Genomic DNA, 22,067 nt, shown 5'->3' with positions numbered 1-22,067 from the left:
GGAGTCATGAGGACCTGAGTTCAAATTCAGCCTCAGACACTCAATAATTACCTAGCTGTGTGGCCTTGGGCAAACCACTTAACCCCATTGCCTTGTAAAAACTTAAAAAAAAAAATAAAGAATATGTGAGAGCCTACTTATCAATCCTGGCCCTTGGTAAGTGCTTAACAAAGTTTGCTGACTAATTGAAGGAGAAAGGAAACTGGTCATGGATTAAGAGAGGAATAAATGATAAGCCTCATGGCATCCATGAATATTCATAGAATTAGAGAAAGGTCATACAATGGTCACAATGCAAGATAGTGTGTGATAAGGACAAAATAAATGATGGCCCATCTGTGAGAATTTAGAACGAGAGATCAAATCTTTTGGAGTTGCTGACCTTGACCTCCTGTTCTGTAGAACTGGAGTCAGGGTGCCATCTTGGTATTGTGGCCTTAAGCATGGAATAAGGAAAGAAACTACAAAAGTTCAGTTATATACAATGTAACTGAAATGTGAAAAATGAAAAAGGAGCTAGCTTGGGACCTAACTACTATTTATAATACTGTTTTCTTTGGAAAGGGAGTTTGCACCCCATATTACAGGTATGCTGATGACTCTTCTGATCACTACAATATGTGTGGTCAGATATTTCCAGGTTTTTGATTCCTCTGACCTTGAAGGGACTCTTCTATTTCTGAGTTTTGAATAAGCAGAGAGATGGGGGAAAAAAGGATTAGCTGATTCAAGTCTCCATGATTCTCCTTCCATATGGTCTATCAAGAACTTTGGGAAAAGTACTGTTAAACATATTCCAACACTTCAGATCACTATGACTTTTGATCCTCCTGATTTTTCCTGGGTTTTAGACAAAGGAAAGATATTGCCTTAAGAACTCACTAGTTATGGGGTGAGTTATTTCCCATATTTAGCATTCAATGGTAATTTGTATGCCATGGATTTTCATTTGTAACTTGGGTAGTACTTGTCTTTTTTTTTTATACTTTAATTTATCATTTATTTTTAGCATTATTTTCTTTTTTAAAATTTTAATTCAAATTCTCTCCCTCCTTCCCACTCCCTCCCTTACCTATTAAGGTTAATCCACATGAAATCATGCAAAATCTATTTCCATATTAGCCATATTTCAAAAAGAGCAAGAAAAATGTCAAAAAATTATACTTCAATTTTTACTCAGAATTCATCAGTTCTCTCTCTGGAGATGGATAGCAGTTGGATTTTTTAGGTTTTTGCAAGGCAAATGGGGTTAAGTGACTTGCCCAAGGCCACACAGCTAGGTAATTATTAAGTGTCTGAGGTCAGATTCAAACTCAGATACTCCCAACTCCAGGTTCTGTGCTCTATCCACTGTACCACCTAGCCACCCCAATAGCAGTTCTCATCATGAGTCATTTAGTCATTGTATTGATCAAAGTAGCCAAGTCTTTCACAATTGATCATTACAACATTGCTGGTATGGTGAACAATGATCTTCTGATTCTTCTCATTTCACTTTGCAACAGTTCATATAGGTCTTGCCATGATTTTTTCTCCCTGAAACCACCCCCTTGATCATTTCTTATAGGATAATAGTTTTCCATCACAATCAGATGTCACAATCTGTCCAGTCATTCCTCAATTGATAGGCATCCCCCTCAATTTCCAATTTTTTGCCACCACAAAAAGAGTTATCATTATTTTTGTATATAGAGATTCTTTTAATTTTCTTTGATCTCTTTGGAATCACCTACTAATGGCATTGCTAGGTCAAAGGGAATGCACAGTTTTATAGGTGGGCAGTGCTAATTACATGAGATCGTAGGATTTAGAGCTGGAAGTAAATTTAGAAATTATCTTAGTTAAAACTCCCTTCTACTCCCCATTTCCTTTTTACAGTGGAGGAAACTAATGTTTAAGAATGATTAAGTGTCTTTTTCTGCATCAATAGTTAATAAATAATGGACTCAGGATTCAAATCCAAATCCTCTAGCTCTGTTTGATATTCTTTCCAAATTATCTATTTTCTTTATTATGGCATTTGAGATCTGGAAGGGAAATGACACCATCAAAAACAATGTCCTTGTTTGATAGAAGGGAAACTGAGACCAGAGTGGGAACAAGTCTCATCCAAGGTCACACAGAGAAAGGAAGCTACTACATCTGTAGCTCCTTGAGGTAGAAGGGTCTTTAGACTTTCAGAAAGTAGTTCATTTCTATTTGTAAAAATACAACTTTTTTTTTTTTTTTAGTTTTTTTGCAAGGCAATGGGGTTAAGTGGCTTGCCCAAGGCCATACAGCCAGGTAATCCAAGTGTCTGAGGCCACATTTGAACTCAGGTACTCCCAACTTCAGGGCCAGTGCTCTATCCACTGTGTCACCTAGCCGCCCCAACTTATTCTTAACAAAGCAGGATTAAGGGAATGAATTCTTTGTGACTTTGGGACAGGTGATCTTCACATTTCCTGGTGATATGTGAACTCACCTGGACCTGTTTAGATTGTACATCCAAAACACCACTGATCCCCAGCACTTAGCTTTCTAGAAACTTTGTTCCCCTTCCAAAGTAATGCCTTTGTTCTTGCTTTGTTCTGCCAAGGACTGTGCCGATGGTGCTGAGCTTGCATAAAATAACACATTTTTTTAAGCACAGTTTAAATGCCAAGCACAATTTTTAATGATCACTTTTCTCTTTCCCTGTATTTTCCTCTAAGGAGTGAGCATGTTTGGGTAAGATACTACATTTCAATGGATCTGTTATTTTGGCCCAATGAAGCATTCCTGGGCGGTTTATTTTAGGAGGGGTTCCAATTTGTTGCTTCTGGTTTCCAATGACTTGGGTGTATTTTTCTACATTGTCCCCCAAGGCCATGCTATTGTAGAAAGTTACAGCTCTTAAAATCATTATCTTATCAAAGCAAGTACCACAAAATAGAAATGAAGGGGGCTTTCCAAGTTAGTCCAGGTTTGAATGCTAAAGAGCTCAGGGAAAATGACTAAAAAAAAAAAAAAAGATCAAACTAGACAGTTTTAATGAGGCCTGGAAAGTAACAAATCCAAATAGGAAAGATCTTTGCTCTGGATGGGAAGGGTTGGTCTCTAGTCTGCCTGGGTTTATCTCCACACATAGTAACCCATGGTTGTGTGAGACTCTGCCTCCCTTAGCCCTCCCCTTTATCCCAGGTCTCTGATGACAACCTTGGGGTCTAGGTCAATTAGAGAGAAAATAAAGAGCATCCTAGGTTCAGCTACAAATTTGAGGTCCTCCCCCTTCTGCCTGGGTTAATTTTCTTGCAGTGCCCAATGTGGATATCACTTTGAGCTGAATTTGTTCAAGTATCTTAACAACCATATAAAAAGATATCTACAGAAAATTCTTCCAAATTCGTTATAAAATCTTTACATGATGGGCAAGTTTCATCCGAAGGCCAATATTCAATCCAGGTCAGGGAGTCCAAAGGATACACGTATCTGTCAAGAGAAATGAAGACAAGTTTATCAGCTATAATCAAGAACAGAGAATACCAGCATAGCTAAGTCCCTCTTGGCATTATTAAAAAAAAAAAAAAAAGAAGCAAAACAAAGAAACAAAAAACCTGAGGAAAAAAACGCCTTGATTTGACATGCAAGAAGTAACCAACTTCTATGACAAAATTCCAGGTTAACAATTCCTTAAATCCCATGACTTTCAGTTCATTAAAGGTACACATTGGTATGGTCACATATTTGCTCTCACTGTCCCAGAAATATTTCATTTTCCTAATTTAAAACTCCAACATTCCCTTTTCTGACATAACATCCTAACATTCCATCTCTTCCTTTGTTTCCCACCTCTTAAATTCATTCTCTCCCCTTATGGAGGCCTCCAGTGTCCTCTAACCCTCCCTGAGGCCATTACCCCTGCTCTGACTTCACCTCCCTACATCTCCAATTTTGATCCAGTCCTCCTTTGCATCCTTGTCCTATTGATATTTATCCTATATTAAACCTCCACCTTGTATCACTCTAGCCATCTGACTCCTCTGTTCCTTCTCTTACGCCATTAAAGAGAGCTGAAGGATGTTACACTTCTGTGCAGACTGGGTAGGGTACATTATACATTCATCTCATCCATCTCCAGTTGCAACAAGACAATCCATTTATTCTCTCCTAATTAATTTCCCGTTTTACTTTTGGGAAAAGTTTTTCCAATCTTTTTTTTTTCTCAAAATTTCCATATCTCCATTTTTATCCTCTTTCTCAGCTGAAGCCCCAGTCTCCTATTTTACTGAGGAAAATCATTTGATACGAACGCTTTCTTCTCTCATTCTTTTCATCATTTTCCCACTCTTTCCCTCTTTCTCAGTCACCGACAATTAGATAACCCCTTTCTTTGTCTAGGCTAATCCATTTACATGTGCCCTTGATCAAATACCTTTGATCTCATTTTCTATCTTCTCTAGTAGATTTTAACTTTAAGCAGGCCACCTGTTCCAATCTTCAATTTCTCCCTATCTAGTGGTTCAGTAGCCACTGATTTCAAACATACTCAAGTCTCCTTTATCCTTAAAAAACTCAATCATAAAAATCCTCTCCTTAGAACCCTCTCTCCTCTCAAGCTCTTATCCTCTCGATTTCCCTTCTTTCACATCCAAGGTATTGCTATTTTTTTTTGCAAGGCAAATGGGTCTAAGTGGCTTGCCCAAGGCCACACAGCTAGGTAATTATTAAGTGTCTGAGACTGGATTTGAACCCAGGTACTCCTGACTCCAGGGCTGGCTGGTGCTTTATCCACTATGCCACCTAGCTGCCCCTGGTATTGCTATTTTTAATACTCATAGCCTCTCCTTTTACTCTTGCTCAGGTCTTTGCAATCTGTCTTCTGAGCTTGTCACTTACTTAAAACTGCTTTCTTCAAAGTTTCCAATGATCTCTTAATTTTCAAATCTAAAGATCTTAAAAAAAAATACCCAATAGCTCTTACCCTTCTCAGCCTCTGTGCTTTTGCAACACTTTCTATCCTGGTTCTCCACATACTTGCCTAAGTGCTCCTTTTCAATCTCCTCTGTTGGATTATCATCTATATTATCTTCTCTAATGGTGGGGTGCTCCCCAAGGTTCTGTTCCCCATCAGCTCCCATAGGTTTAATTAACATCTCCCATATTTGTTTAGGTAGCCCCATTCTCTCCCCTGAGCTTCAGTCCCTTATCAACAACTGTCTTTTGTTTTTGAAGAGGAACAATGACATCCTGGGTGATGTCTTAAATTGGGTGTGAATTGAGTATGTTTGGATATAAGTGAGGCAGAGTTGAATAGTCATCAGCCTTAATCTCTTTTCTTGAGTCATTGAAGTCCAGTGGAAAGGCAAAAGTTAAGATGCCTGACAATAACCTTGACAATGCCTAGACAGATAAGCAACATCAAGGTGCTCCACAGCACTTGCTTCAGCCAGCTTTGACCACCATGGCCTTTGAAATGAATTGTTCTCATTCACCCATTCTGCCAGAGGAAGACTTCACATGCTTAGGGTAGACATTCCCCTAATTCACTAACAAGTTTTGAAGCAATTAGTTACCTTTATCCTGGTTTAACCCATCTGCTGAGACAGTTTTACTGAGGTGTGGCCACTGTTAAGGCTACAGCTTCTTGGAATCATAGGTAAGAGATTGGGTGAATCAGGTAGAGACCAAAGGTCTCTCCAATCCAAGACTGACATTGCTATTAAAGATTCCCCTAGATTCTTCATATTTTCAAACTTCTTTTATTTTTGTATAAGGTATTATTATTTTGTTTCTCAAATTTATGCCCTTGGTAATATTCTCACTCACTTTCCTTCAATTTACATGATCAGTTGCCAAATATTGCTCTTTCTATCCCCACTGTATTTCTCATATCCAAATCCTGCTCTACTTATTACAATAGCATATTTAAAATTTTTTTTAAATTTATTTAAGGCAATGGGGTTAAGTGACTTGCCCAAAGTCACACAGTTAGGCAATTATTAAGTGTCTGGATTCAGATTTGAACTCAGGTCCTCCTGACTCCAGGACTGGTGCTCTATCCCCTGCACCACCTAGCTGCCCCCTATAATAGCATCAATTCATCCTACATATTACTACCAAAATGATTTTACTTATGACTATATCATTCCCTTTTCAGTCAATTCCAGAGTTTTAAAACATTAACTCTTTTGTTTAGCTTTTAAAGCTTCACAACTTTTCCTTAATCTTTCTTTCCAGCCTTAATGGACATTATCTTCTTGCACCCTGTGAGCTAGTCAACCTGAACTCCTCAATAGTCCTTATATTTTGCTTTTGTTCAGTTGTTTTTCAGTCAAGTCTGATTTTTTTGTGACCCCATTTGAGGTTTTCTTGGCAAAGATACTGGAGTAGTTTGCCATTTCCTTCTCCAACTCATTTTATAGAGAAGGAAACTGAGGCCAAATGGATTAAGTGATTTACCCAGGGTCACAGAGCTAGTATCTGAGTCTAAATTTGAACTGAGGGAGCTAAGTCTTCCAGAATCTTGACTTGCCATGCTACTCACTGTGTCACCCAGCTGCTGCATTTAATTACAATCCATTTTCCATCTCTGGGCTTCTGCCTCAAACAAACTTTAAGAGACAGCTCAAACAGCACATTCTATATGAAGGCTCTTCTGACCACTCAATTTCTGGTGCTCTCTTGTGCTCTCTCTCTCTCTCTCTCTCTCTCTCTCTCTCTCTCTCTCTCTCTCTCTCTCTCTCTCTCACACACACACACACACACACACACACACACACTTTTTTTACTTATTTGTATTCATTCTGTATATACTTCTATATGTTTTTGTTTCCCATTAGTGAGTTACTTGAGTGTTGTTACTATGTTTAATAAATGCTTTGACTGATGATGTCCATTCTTCTATGTGCTCCAACATCCCACTTAGCAAGAGTCTGACACCCAGAAGCTGCCACTGTAGGAATTCAGATGTGAGAAAAAAGTCTTTGGACTCATGCATTTTCCTCAGCAGACAGACATAGAACCATGCTCAGGCCTACATACAGTTCTTGGTAAAGTAAGATTAAAAGCATCAGAGAACAGATTGATAGCAGAGGAGAAAGACAGAAAAATGGAGAACCAATGCAGTGATATAGGGAGAATCAGTTGGCATAAGCAGACATAGTTCTCACACACATCAATGCCTACTTGTTCCTCCTTCCCACCACCTGCCCCCATTTTATTACATGTTATAGCAACTGTTGTTCTTTGTGGTGACCCTAAATCAGTGCAGTTAAATTAAATAGTGCTCCAAATACACTATTTAATATGGCAAGGGGAAGTGTTTAACAATTTAGAAAAGAGATCTAGGTAGGTTCCAGGCATCTGGAGAACTCAGTCATATTCTGATCCTCATTCCCATGGGATCCTAGGTAAGTGAGGCATTGCTACATCTCTTTTTCAGTTATAAAAATTGAATTTGCCATTGATAGCAATTCCTGTGTTATTAATACTAAGGAGGATGAACTGTAACCTTATTAAAACAATTAATACTAAGAATATAGGGATTTCATGCAGTTCAGAATGAAGCTGACCCTCCTGCCAGGTCAGCTATTTTAGTTTGAAGGAAAGCTCCCCCTCTCCAAACACACTAGTGACTTACTTGAAACTATAATTGTATCTGATCTGAAGTGCTTCCTTTCCCATGATCAAATACTGTCTCTCTTTTTTGATGTCAGTGCTTGTACATGTTTTCTTCTTAATGAAGACGACTACAGCATTTTTCTGAGCAAGAGCTTTCCCTGGAAAACAAAGTAGTACAATGAATAACCTGATGACCTAATGTTGTAAGGGCACTACACCTCCTTCCTTTCCTGTCCCTATCCCAATCTACATTATGCTCTCCAGAGGAGATCCTAGCTGAGAGCATCTGGGTACTTAGAACCTGTGTGAACTTGGGCAAGTCATGGAATGATGATGATATTAATAATAATAATGAAAATAATGATGATAATAATAATAATAATAAATGGCAAATATATAGCACTTTATAATTTATAAAGCAATTTACACTCAATATCTCAGCTGATCCATACAACAATCCTGGGAGATAGATACTATTTTTGTTTCCATTTCATAAATGAGGAAACAGGCTAAGAGGTCAAGTGATTTTCCGAGGGTCACCCAGCTAATAAGTGAGGCAGGATTTGAACTCAGGTGTCCCTAGCTCCATTTCATACCACACTAAACATTTCACAACTTAACTGCCACTTAACCCTTCTCGCTTCAAGTTTCCTTATTTATGAAATGTTGGGCTAGGTGTTGGGCTAGGTGACCTCTAAGGTAGCCTATTTAAGTCAATGAGCCTCTGAAAACCTTTGAGTTGGCACAGCAGGTACCAGTCCAGATGCCACTTCTTTCATTAAACTTTCCTTGATTTCTCAGGGACCAGAGGTACACCTAACATTGTCATCTTTCCTATGAGGCAACATATTCTTCTCTTTTAAAATTCTTTGGTCTCTATCTTATCTACTCCTCTAGTTTCTTGAGAGTAGGGAGGTTGGAAGATACAGTGGAGTCCTGGAGCCTAAACATGCAGGTCAACTCTGCCATTATTGCTTGTGTGATTTTGGCCTATTTGTCTCCCTTCTTCAGGTCTCAGGATCCCCATCTATGAAATGGGGTGGGGGGAGAGATTTGGACCAATTGATTGGGAAGGTTCTTTCTAGCTTAAAATCTGTGATCCTATTTACTTTTTTATGTTTCTTTACAAATCTTCCAAGAAGTAAAATGGTAACTGGGGTTCTGGCATATGGGGCAAGCGTCCCAAAATGGACCTGGGCACACCAGTACTATGCATAAAGGCAGGGATAGAAGGAGATATTGGGTCTCCTGCTGTTGGGGAGATGGAATGGGTCAGGGTGAAGGGTCAGGGAGGGAGGGGAAGCTCATCATCTGGTAGCTGAGTGCTAAGCTCAGTTATATTCACCTGCTAAAAAAGTACATGGCTCAATACCCTATATATTTTGGGGAAAGTTCCAGTTGCCAAACTCTAGCTATAGCAAAGAAATATAGTAAGTATTTGGAAAACATTTATTGCATGAATGACTATGTTCTCACCAGTCTTGTAGACATCCAGAATGGTTGCAGTGTACTTAACAAAACTATTTTCTTGAGCAATGTCTGAAATCTTGACTTTATAAGCTAAAAAAGAAAACAAACAGTCAAGACACTTTTTCTGATAAGCAACAATATATATTATACAAGCTTAGTTATATATTTTTTAAAATCTGAGTTATCTTAATTGACTCTAAGGTAGGATAATTATAAAATTGATAATACTTTGTTTCTGAGGATTTTAAATGATTTATTTTAAGAGCCATGAACATATTTCTCATGCTCTTAAATTATTACTTTAGGATCACATAGTATCTGCTTTTGTTATTCAGTCACATCTGACTCTTCAAGACCTCAAATGGAGTTTTCTTGGCAAAGATGCTCGACTGCGTTGCTATTTCCTTGTCTGGCTCATTTTACAGATGAGGAAACTGAAGCAAAGAGGTTTAAGCTATTTGCTCAGAGTCCACAGCTAGTATGTGTCTGAAGCCAGATTTTAACTCGGGTCTTCCAGGCCCCACACTCTATCCACTGTGCTACTTATCTACCAGTTCCTGCTGCTGGAGAAGCTGAGACTAGTGGATTGTTTGAGCCCAGAAGTTCTGAGCTGCCACAGGACCAAAGTCGATCAAGTGGCTATAATAATTTCAGCACCATTATGGTAAGCCTACAAGAGTAAGGGGGCACTAGGATGCCTAAGGAGAAGGGAATTAGGCCAGATCAGGAACAGAATAAGTAAAGTTTCCATGCTGGTCAGCAATCTGGGTGAGAGAGAGACAGTTTCCAACATGAACTACTTTATTGGAGATTTCCTTACCTTAATTTATAAACCTTAGCTTGGGCTAATTAGAATAAAGGTCTCATTAATTTCAAGTACCCTTTCCTCACATTTTCTAGGATCAGAAATATATAGACTACATAAAGAGACCTTCAATACTATGAAGTTTAAAAAGATCTCATCCAAAGGACATGCAATGACCTCACATTATAAGCTTTGTTAAATTGTTTGCCTTCTCAAGTAGATGGGAGGGAAGTGAAGGAGAGACAAAATTTGGAACTCAAAATTTTTTTCAAAAGAATGTAAAAAATATTTGTTTACATGCAATTGAGAAAAATGAAATATTAATTTTTTAAAAATTTAAAAAATAAAGGACATGCAAACTTATTGCTTAAAGCACATAGGAGGGCCTTAGTTTTCTCCTCTATTATATTAGGTGGTACCTTCTGTTTCACATTCCATGATCTGAGGTGCCTTCTGTTTCTATATTTTTATGTGTCCAACTAATCTACAGACCTGAATTTCAAATCATTTCTCTTTATGGTGATCATGGGAGAATTTAAAGAGTGGGGAGCAGGAAATGCTTCCATTGCTAGTAAGGGGAAAGGGAGCAATTAAATTCTGTTTTTGTTGTGAATATGCTGTCTCGAGAAAAAAATAACCAAGTAAAATAAATCATGTTTCTCTATATAACTTATATTGAAGAGATCATCTATTGCTAAAATAGATTGAGGAGAGTAACTGTCACAATAAGTCAATATTTCCTCCCAAGTTTCAACTTATTAAAAAGTCTGTAAAGGATCTTTGCTAAGTACAATATTTGAGGCAATGTAGTTAGTGTCAAAGAAAGGACACTGAGAGTAGGTTCAAGTTGTAGTTCTGCTAGTGTGTCCATGAGCCAGACACTTCCCTTCTCTAGCACTCTTTTTCTCACTGCAAAATGAGGGATTTGGATTAGCTAGACAGAAAGGGCCTTTAAGTTCTTGTTCTGTGACTCAACATTTTATATCCTAAAGAAGCTTCTTGTTCTAATGTTTTAGGACAATCCTCTTCCTATTAAAACAAGAAGAACAAAGAAAAGCAACTATAAACTAGATTTTTATTGTGTATCTATGTAAAAATACAGTCTAAATGTCATTCTTCCATTAAAATGCACCAGACCTTCAGGGCGAGAGGAATGAAACTGAGCAGTTTTCTTTACAAATGTATATGAGGTTTATTTACTGAATATTCTTTTTTTTACTTTTTATGTTTGAAGTTTTTTTTAATTGAAATTCCCAAGTTGCCTTTGCCCCTTCTCAATCAGTGGGCAGCACACATTCCCCAAACATTATTTCTCTGTGGTTTCTGAAAAGCTCTCTTGGAATATATTTTCATCTTTTCAATCCAAAGGAATTCAATGGGCTAAAGTCTCAATTGTGCATGCACGTCAGTCTTATTACTACTAATGAAAATCACATTTCTTCACTGAAGGACACACAATTGGGAAATGATGGCCTTCCCTTCAAAAAGAACACATAAGATATTGTAGTCACATAATCTCTGTACTTAAATGTCCTAAATTTTGTATTCTTGAGTTTCATTTTCACAAGAGAGTAAGTATTTTGGGTAATAAGACATAGTGGGAAGGACAATGGAATTCCAGTCAGAATGCCTGGATTTAAATTCTAACTTTTACTAGCTTTGGTATCTTAGAGAAGTTACTTCATTGGTCTGAGTTTTCAGTTTCCTCATCTGTAAAATGGGGCCATGTTACATTTTCATTGTTTGACTGACAGGGTTGTTGTAAGGAAAGAATGACAAAACTGCATGACAGAACTATATTATGTAGTTAATAATGCTTGTGCTATCTACTTAATAAGGCAATTATGAGGATAAAATGAGATAATATATGCAAATTGCCATAGAAATATAAGTTATTGTTCAGACTTACCATATGCAATGTCTTCTTGGCAGGCTGCCTTCTTTCTGGCTTCTGCAGAGATTGTTAAGTCTAACTCTTTCTTCATTTGCCCACAATCTGCTGTTGGTGTGGTTTTTTAAAATCATTGTTGATGGTTTTTTTTTCAAGAAATATATATATAGAATCAGTATGAGGTAATAACATTATAAGCTCTTTGCAAGAGAACAGGGTTTCCCATGGGCTCATGTTCAGGCCAATATAATTTTGAAATCTCTCAATTCCTGAACTCTCACCCCAATATAGTAGAGAAATTCTGAAGAAGCAAGAAGCTATATCATTAGCAGAAGTGGCCATTGCATAGTCCTGATGCAGTGTCTTACACACAGTAAAACCTTAATGAATTTTTGTTGAATTGGCCTAAAAGGTAGGTAGATAATCTTCATGGTTACCTATTTCTCCACTGCATTGGAGTCCACATATTCAGCCTAGAATGGAAGGCCCTCCTAAAGATGACTCCATATTCTTTATCTAGTTTCATTTCATACTATTTCTACCATATCCCCTATACTATAATCAGACTGAACTAACTGATAATCCCAAATACATACATATTTTCCTACACTGTTGTTTGTAGTGCTCCCTAAACATGGAATACCTTATCTGTTCTTCCTTATCTGTTGAAATATTACTCATTCTTCAAGGTCTAGCTCAAATCACACTCTTCCATGAAACTTCACTGGATCTGACAAACTAGAATTGACCTTTTCCCATCTGAGTACTTAGTACTTTATGCCCCTCATATATTTGTCATATTCTGCTCTGTACAATAGATATTTGGGCATAGATTTAATTTTCCAAGTGAATTATAAATTCCTTGAGGGCAAAGAGACTTTGTCCTATCTTTACATATCTCCTTAGTTCTCCTAACAAAGACCTTAATTGAAGGGACTGAAGGATTTTTGAATGAATTATTTTATTGATAATTTGATAAAAGTCATATCCTTTAAAGAACTAAATGTTTTAAAAAGAAGGAAACATCCTAACAAGTTAGCAAGTAGTCAATTATCAGTCAATAGACATTTATTAAGGATTTATTATGTGCCAGAAATGTTAAAACAGTCCCTGCTCTCAAGGAGGTCACTTTCCACTAAGAAAGACAACATGCAAAAAAAAAAAAAACAACTACATATTTGAAAATATATACAGTGGAAATGAATAGCAATCACAGAGGAAAGGCACTAGCAGATGAGGAATTTTTAAAAAATTCTTCTAGAAGGGAGCCAGAAAAGCCAGGAGGCAGATACGAGGAGGGAAAACATTCCAGGTAGGGAAAAGCATGGGGATAAGAGATGTAGTATGGCTGGATCAAAGAGTATGCAAATGAGAGTAAGAAAATGACATTTTGGAAGAAAAATATTTCAGTCCTTTTCCAGTATCCATGCCCTAGTTTGAATACTTGGTTCAATTACACACTAAAGTAGTGTATAGAATCACAATCATCAAGAAACTTTGACTGGATAGGGGTTTTGTTGTTACAATTAACCATCAATCAAAAAATGCTTGTTAAACATCTCCTGTGTGGAACAGTGTGCAATGTATGGTTCCATGCAGCATAGCAGAATGGGGAGGCAGAAGAACTGAATTCAAGTCTCAGCTCTGTCACTACTAACTTGCTGTGTGACCCTGAGTAAGGCATGTCACTTCACAGAATTAGTTTCCTTATTTGTTCAAAAATGGAAGGCAGAGCAGATCACCTCAAAAGCTCTTTCTAGTTCTAAAATTTTTTATTAAGTTTCTTTCTAGCCCTCACATTCTATATATATATATATATATTTTTTTTTTTTAGGGTTTTTTTTTTACAAGGTAAATGGGCTTAAGTGGCTTGCCTAAGGCCACACAGGTAATTATTAAGTGTCTGAGGTGGATTTGAACCTAGGTACTCCTGACTCCAGGGCCGGTGCTTTAGCCACTATACCACCTAGCCACCCCGTCATTCTATATATTTAGATCCCCACTCTTACATCAGTAACTTTGGGCTGTGCAGAGATACTAAAACATTTTAAACATACTTGCTGACTGGCTGATAAACCTGCTGAAAAGTGAAAAATTGGTGCCTCTCATCTTCTCTGACTAGATTTTCCTGGAATTGATGGAAGTGTCTGCTTATTTAGTATTTTAGAAAGGAGGCTAGACAATATCCAATTGCAAAATGGGCCACATTCAGCTAAGAAAAATGTCTCTTCTTTAAAACTTCTCATTGAGAGAGAATGATTATTTAATGCTTCATTCCTGTATGAGGGGAAGAGATTTTGAAAATTTGGGAGAGAAGGAATTCTATTTCTTCTGGCATCTGACTCTGAGACAGGATACTTGAGGTTCTAGGCTCTCTTCAGGGATCTGGCACCTGTACATGTTGACTTCTTCCCAGAATCTCTTTCCCTCCTGGAGCTTCTTCCTGAAGAGAGCCTATAAACACGTGTCCTTTTTCAATGTCAAAGGCCAGAAGAAATAGGACCTTTCCTTTTCCAATTTCTCAACAACTCTGTCCTTCATACAGGAATGAAGCATTAAATAATCATCCTCCTTTGATGAAAAGTACTATTTTTCAGCCCCTAGTTCCATGGAAAATTACTGATAGAAGCTTTCAAAAAACTGACCCTAATGGATAGAGCACTGGCCCTGGGGGTCAGGAGGACCTGAGTTCAAACCCAACCTCAGATAATTAATAATTACTTAGCTATGTGACCTTGGGCAAGTCACTTAACCCCAAGCCTTGCCAAAAAAAAAAAAAGATGACCCTAATTGCCTAGAGTTCAAACAGGTTCTCACACACTCACTGGTTACATGTCTCTTAACTTCTACTTGCAACAGTTTTCTTAACTATAAAATGGAGATAGTAAGAGAATCTACTTCATAAGGCTGTTGTAAGGATCAAATAAGATATTATTTGTGAAAAGTGTTTTGAATAATCAAGTTTTAATCCTGAATTGTCAATAATGTTGTTCTTCTATTCAGATCCTCCTTTCCTGTTATTTCCTGAATTCTATCTAGGGTTCAAGTTGTGTTTGATCTGGTGATAAAATTGAGTAGGAGAAGGCAAAAGGGAGCAGTTATATTATAAAAATGGGGCATGAAAGAATAACTAATAGAGGAATCAGGTGGGGGTAGAGGTTTGGTAATATTAGAAACTTATTCTTATCTGGGTTGAGGAGGAAACATTGGGGAAGGGTAGAAAAGTGAGAAATCTTCTGAACATGTAGAGAGGTGAGAACACCAGAAGACAGGATGGGAGAGGGATTTTTAGATATAGATTGGGATTTGGAAGAGTGGGGGGAGAGGATTAAGGAGGGACTATTGGAGGGGTGTTCAGATTGGGATTAGAGGCTGGGGGAGGAGGACACTTGAAGGGTTAGGCAGTATGGGAAATTAGAATGTGTGGGAAGATAACAGGGATAGGGTTATAGAGAGGTTGAGAAAGGAAAAAAAGAGAGCAAAAATAAAATAGGAAATTCACAAATATTGTCAAAGAACTAAAAATTACAGGGATCCCCATTAATTGGAGAATGGCTGAACCAACTGTGGTGTATGGCTGTGATGGAATGCTACTGTTCTATAAGAAATGATGAGTTCCTTTTTGTGATGACAAAGTATTGGAAAGTAAGGGAATGTCCATCATTTGAGGAATGACTGGACAAGTTTTGGTAAATGAATGAAATGGAATACTATTGTGCTATAAGAAATGATGAGCAGGTAGATTTCAGAAAAATCTGGCAAGACTTACATGAACTGATGCTGAGTGAAGTGAGCAGAACCAGAAGAACATTGTACATAGTAGAAGCAACATTGTGTAATGATCAACTATGATTTACATAACTCTTCTCAGGACAATTCCAAAAGACAAAAAATGCTACCTACATTAGAGAAAGAACCATAGGGCTGAATGCATCAAAGCATACTACTTCCCCCTTTTTTTGGTTTTTGGTTTTGTGGTTTTTCTTTTTTGTCTGCTTTTTCTTTTACAACAAGACTAATATGGAATATGTTTACATGATTGCACATTTATAACCTATACAGGTTGTTTGCTATCTTGGAAGTCAAGGGCTGAGAGGAAAGAAAGGAAGGAGAAAAAAATTTGAAGCTCAAAATCTTATAAAAATGAATGTTGAAAACTATTTTGCATGTAATTGGAAAAAATATTATTTACAAAAAAAAAAAGAAGAAACAAAGAGCTCAATGATCTTAGAAAAGCATGGGAAACTTTGCATAAAATGGTGAAGAGCAAAGTGAAAAGAAACAAGAGAATACTGAATACAGAAACATAAATGACAGGTCCCTATATATCCAAAAGAAATTGTAAAAAATGGGTAAAGTCCCATGTTAAAAAATATTTATAGCTATTCTCTTTGTAGTGGCAAACAATTGGAAATTGAGGGGATGCCATCAAGTGGGGATGGCTGAATAAGTTATCATATATGGATGTCATTGATCTATAAGAACCAAAAATTCTTGGACTTTAGAGAAGCATGGAAAGAATTACATGAACTGATGCTGAGCTAAGGGAGCAGAACCAAGAGAACATTTTACACATTAACAATAACATTGTGAATTGAACGTTTATGATGTATGCAGCTCCTCTCAGCAGTTCAGAGATCTAGGACAACCTTGGGAAATCTGTTAAGGACAATGTCATCCATTTCCAGAGGGGGAAAAACCCCCAAAAGATAGAGAATCTGAATGGATACTATGTTCACTTTTTAAAAACTTTCTCCTGTTTTTTTTCTTCCTATTCCATGGTTTTCTTCCTTTTCCCTTAGTTCTCATTTCCCCAGTCACAAAAATGGATAAAATATAAACATGTTAAACACAAAAGGATATATGCAACTTTTACCAGACTCTTTGGGGCTGAGGGGAGAGAAACAGGAAGGGAGGGTGGTTGACTTATAAATATGTAGGTGGATGAATGTTGAAAAACTTTCATAATATGTAATTGGAAAAATAAAATATCAATTAAAAAATAAAGGAGATATGAAAAAAATACTATCCATATCCAGAGAAAGTACTGATAAATAGAAGTATGCGTTTTACATGTACACAGACATGAACATATATACATATATGCATGCATACACATATATATTTGTCTAATCATGACCATCTCTAAAGCAGGGTAGGGGAATGGAAGAAAAAAAGAAATTTCATGATAACTTTATCTATTTAAAAGAAATAGCAAGTTGTATATAATAGATTTGCTGTTTCATGTTAAATCATCCTTTTATTACTATGTTATGGAAATGCTTTTGTTCCATAAATTAAAAATAAAATAAATTTTAAAATAAATAAAAGACATTTATTTATACAGAGGGAAAAAATGCTTAGAATAATGCTTGGCACATATAGGTCCTATATAAAGGCTCATTTCCTTCCTTTGCCTTTCTTTAATATGTAAAAAAATAAAACACTTTAAGTAATCATCTTTAATTGGTTCCAGGAAAACAAGGTGAAATAATTTTGTAGAACAGCCTACTTGCATAGGAATATTACAAGAAGGTGATTGGCCAAATGATATCACTGAGGGGATATTGTAAATTTAAAGTGAGGTTTTGGTAGGCACAATTATTGTGAAATAATATTATTCAGGAAAATTTTATATAAGGATACACCATCCTCATATAAATACTGAAATTTTAGGAAACAAAAAGCATCTTTAAAAACAATTTAAAAGGTAGAACCTAGATATTGGAGGGAGAGGAAGTATTAGTATAGTTTTCCCTCTATACTTTCTCAAAGAATGTATCAGACTGAATTTTGATCAGTAAAATAAAAAGGTCATTAAGTCATTTCTTCCAGCCCAGGGATGCTTAGAAGATGGATAGAGAGGGAGATGATCTCTGGAGAGGAGTGGGCATGGTGTAGATTAGCAGTCCACTGGTTAGAGCTGAGACAGGACACCAGGAAGAGATGTCTAAGGATTCCTAAGCAAGCAAAACAGATACCATCTGACAACTTTGTTGCCTACCACCCACTGTTATCTGAGGTAGAGAGAAATGGGTGGGAGCATTGGCCTAAGCACAGAACAAGTTCTGGGAAGTGATGATGTTTGTCCTTCTTTCTTGAAGTCCATGACATCTTGGAGGTCAGGCCATGACAAGCACATGAATCGGATTTGAGTGAGGGGGTGCTGTGAAGCAGCCTCACTTTCTCCTCCAGAACTGCGTCCAGTGACCAGATATGAATCAGGACAACTGTAGATGTCCTGGAGGAGAGGCAGTCAGGGTTAAAGTGACTTGCTCAGCGTCACACAGTTAGGCAATTATTAAGTGTCTGGATTCAGATTTGAACTCAGGTCCTCCTGACTCCAGGCAGTCTCTATCCACTGCACCAACTAGCTGCCCTTTCTGGGAAGTAAGTAGAGGCTCTACAGTTCTGACCCCTGGAGTAAAGAATATAAGCCCCAGACTAAAGGGGAGCATTCAATAGCTCCAAACTTAGTCTTTCAGCAGGCCAATAGTTATCAAATCAAGCAATAGTCTGTTGAAATTTCCAACCAAATAAACCAATAGATTCCAATATGGGTCAGTAATGTGCAGAATTCATACCAGGAGGACGTAAATAGACTTCCTCTCAAATTATGCTTCTTTTGGAGCATTGAAATCTTACAAGCCCCTAACCAAAGCTAAGAATGGTGTAGAAAGGGGAAGTTAGGTTGGTACAATGGATAGAGCACTAGCCCTGGAATCAGGAGTTCAAATTCGGCCCCAGACACTTAATAATTATTTAGTTATATGACCCTGGGCAAGTCATTTAACTCTATCACCTTGCAAAAAAACATAAAAAAAGAAAAGAAAGAAAGTTGCAGAAAAATATACAGACCAGATATTCTCCCATCCTGCAGAAATGTGCAGATCACAGAATGGAATTTACCTTCCACACAACCACAGGTTGATCCTTCACATACTTTTCCCAGTTTGCTCTGGAGAAGATTATAAAATATGGTGCATTGTTTATCTGTAGTAAAGAAAAAATTGGGAAGATAATAAGGAAAGGATTTCAAATGTTTAACATAGTTTCCTGTCTGACTTTCTTATTTCTTATCAAATCATAGAGGGAAGGATAGGGAGGGATACAAGAAGGTTTTCAGGGGTGGCTAGGTGGCGTAGTGGATAAAGCACTGGCCCTGGAGTCAGGAGTACCTGAGTTCAAATCTGGTCTCAGACACTTAATAATTACCTAGCTGTGTGGTCTTGGGCAAGCCACTTAACTCTGTTTGCCTTACAAAAACCTAAAAAAAAAAAAGGAGGTTTTCATAATTTGTAATTTTGGGGGCCGGGAAATAGAATGGTTTTTCTCAGTGGTGTGCCAATAAAAGTTTAAAAGCACAGCACTCCCACACCCATCATCTCCTTGATGTCAAGGTCTTCTTCAAAAATGAAGGACAAACAATGCCAACAACAATTCCACAGTAAGTAGAATGTGACCTCAGCTGCAGGAATGGAAGCAAATTGAGAGAGATCAAGTGACCAACTGTTAACTTATTAAAGGAGGAAGCAGTGTGCAGTAGAAATTAACCACTGGACTTTGGGCCAAAAAGTCCAAAGGCTAAATGAATGAGCAAACTAAAAAAAGAGCACAAATATATTTTGTTGACAGAAGATCAGAATACAAATACCCAAGAAAAGAATAACAAAAAAAATCTAAAGTGAAATCTCAAAGATCCATGAAGCTTGGACACAAATTAAACAAGGATTCCTAGAAGATTTAAAGCCAGACTAAAAGAAGATGCTAAAAATTATTTTAAACACCAAATGAAAGCAGTAAATAATAAGAGAAAAGAAAGACAAGAAAAGAGAATTAATAGTTTAGAAAAATAGGTACTAAATCTTAGTGAGGAAAATAACTCCTTGAAAATTAGAATTGGCCAAATGGAAGGTATTGATTTTATAAGACTTCAAGAAATAATAAAACAAAGTCAAAAGACTGAAGAAATAGAAAAATTTGTGAAATCTCTCATAGGAAAAACAATTGACCAGAAAACAGATTGAGGAGAGATCATTTAAAAGTTAACTGGACTGGAGCAGCTAGGTGGCGCAGTGAATAGAGCACCCACCCTGGAGTCAGGAGCACCTGAGTTCAAATCCAGACTCAGACACTTAATAATTGCCTAGCTGTATGACCTTGGGCAAGTCACTTAACCCCATTGCCTTTAATTTAAAAAAAAGTTAGCTGGACTACTTGAAAGCCATGGATAATAAGAGAGCCAAGCCATCATATTTCAGGAATTCATAAAAGAAAACTGTTCAGGTATCTTAGAATTGGAAGGCAAAGTAGAAAATGAAGGAATCTACCAGTTACCTACTGAAATAAACCTGCCAAAGGAAGCTTTCAGAAATAATATATACTATATAATTAACTGTCAGTCAAAATCAAGAGCTCCCAGGTCAAGGGAAAAAACACTGTATGTAGTCATAAAATAAGAATTCAAGTACAAATGGACCATAATCAGGATCATGTATGATTTAACAACCATTGCCATAAAGAAACAGAGAATTTGTAATATGGTAAAAGAGCTAGGCTTACAATCAAGAATAACCTATTCAGAAAAACTGAGTATAATACAAGAGAAAATAGATTTTTTTTTAACAAAAGAGAACTTTCAAGCATTTCTTATAAAAATGCCAAAATTGAGTAGAAAATCTAACATACAACCAGAGATATCAGAGAAGTATAAAAAGATAAACATATATGTGAAATCATAAGGGACTAAAGAAGGTTAAACTGCTTACATTCTTATATATGGAAGGTGTTATTCAGAACCTCATAATCAACAATCAAAGAGAATGTATAATTAGACAGAGGGACTGGGTGGAATTTTTTTGTATTGTGGATCCTCTCAAAAAAGAGGTAAAGAAGAGGAATGCACTGGGAAAGAGGTGAAGGGAGAAGAAAATGGGGAAAAATATCTCACAGCAATGGGGTGAGCAAAGAGAAGTTTATTCAAAAGTGAATAACACTTGAATCTCACTCTCTTATAAACTAGTTAATGGAGGGGAAAATACCCACAGATGATTACAGAAATACATCAGTATCCAACAAGGAAATGTGAAAGTAGGTAAGAGAAGAGAGTTGAGTAAAGGAGAAGAGAGGGTAGATTAGAAAAGTCATTAGTCATAAGCCACAAAATTCTTGAAAGAGGGACAAAGGGAAAAGAGAAGAATAAAGGAGAGAAATACACAGTTAATAATGTGAATGAGATGAATTCATCCATAAAATGGAGAGAATAGTAGAAAGCATTAGAAACCAGAATTCAACAATATGGTGCTTACAAGAAACACACTCGAAACAGAAAGATACTCAGAGTTGAAATAAGGGGCTTGAGCAGAATTATTTCAGCTGTAAAACTTGTAGGAATGAAATTTTTATCTAAGACAAAACAAAAATAATCCAATCAAAAGACCTAAACAGGGAAACTACATTTTTCTAAAAGGTACTATATCAATACTAAACATAGATATAGCAAAACACATATTATATCAATTCTTAAAGGAAAAGTTAAATGAATTATAAGAAGAAACAGTAAAACTATAAGAGTATCTCAACTTATCCCTCTTGGACCTAAATAAATTAAACCAAAAATAAACGAGAAAGAAGTTAAAGACTTGAATAGATTTTAGAAAAGTCAGATATGATAGACCTCTGGAAAATATTAAATGGAAATAGAAAAGAATATATTCACAGTTATGCATGGCACCTTTACAAAACTTGACTACATATTAGAGCATAAAATACAGAAAAGCAGAAATATTCAATGCACATATTTCCTACCATAATGTATTAACATCATACTCAATAAAGGTCCTTTAAAATAATTATATATTAAAAATTAATTGGAAACCAAATAACAGTTCTAAAGAATGGGTTGATCAAAAAACAAATTGAAGAAATGAGCAACAGTTCCATTAAAGATAATGAGAAAATATATTAAAATTTGTGGGATGCAATCAAAGTAGTGTTTAGGGGAAATTTTAATTCTTTCATCAATTAAAAAAAGCAGATCAATAAATTGGATATGTAACTTTAAAAAAATCCTGAAAAGTCAACAGACTAAAAAAAGAAAGATCAAACAAGTACTGAAACAGAAATTCTGAATATCAAAGTGAACTTACAAAATTGAAATTTTTTTTTTTTTAGTTTTTACAAGGCCATGGGGTTAAGTGACTTGCCCAAGGCCACACAGCTAGGTAATTATTAAGTGTCTGAGGCCAGATTTGAACTCAGTTACTCCTGACTCCAGGGCCGGTGCTCTATCCACTGCGCCACCTAGCTGCCCCCAAAACT

General features: G+C 36.6%; 1 protein-coding gene across 1 annotated transcript; it reads right to left on the bottom strand.

The window, feature by feature from the left end:
* Positions 1-2,632: 2,632 nt before the first annotated feature.
* On the bottom strand, positions 2,633-18,739 carry LOC141505665 (complement C5-like). The gene is made up of 5 exons (XM_074211694.1): positions 18,657-18,739; positions 11,766-11,855; positions 9,058-9,141; positions 7,601-7,739; positions 2,633-3,450 (listed from the first exon to the last, which is right to left on the bottom strand). Exons 2-5 carry the CDS (start codon positions 11,839-11,841, stop codon positions 3,321-3,323), a joined length of 429 nt encoding a protein of 142 aa, XP_074067795.1. The 5' UTR covers positions 11,842-11,855; positions 18,657-18,739; the 3' UTR covers positions 2,633-3,320.
* Positions 18,740-22,067: the final 3,328 nt, after the last annotated feature.

This window comes from Macrotis lagotis, chromosome 1 (genome assembly GCF_037893015.1).
Source record: "Macrotis lagotis isolate mMagLag1 chromosome 1, bilby.v1.9.chrom.fasta, whole genome shotgun sequence".
Classification (NCBI taxonomy): domain Eukaryota; kingdom Metazoa; phylum Chordata; class Mammalia; order Peramelemorphia; family Peramelidae; genus Macrotis; species Macrotis lagotis.
The sequence above is the reverse complement of the archived record's forward strand: the minus strand, read 5'-3'. Positions and strand labels throughout refer to the sequence as shown.

Excerpts from the sequence above, each read along its gene's own strand:
- LOC141505665 (XM_074211694.1), bottom strand. The coding sequence starts at position 11,841 with ATGAAGAAAGAGTTAGACTTAACAATCTCTGCAGAAGCCAGAAAGAAG. Across the intron at positions 9,142-11,765 it reads CCAAGAAGACATTGCATATG|CTTATAAAGTCAAGATTTCA; the intron begins GTAAGTCTGAAC and ends TTTCTTTTTTAG. Across the intron at positions 7,740-9,057 it reads TCTGGATGTCTACAAGACTG|GGAAAGCTCTTGCTCAGAAA; the intron begins GTGAGAACATAG and ends TTTGTTTTCCAG.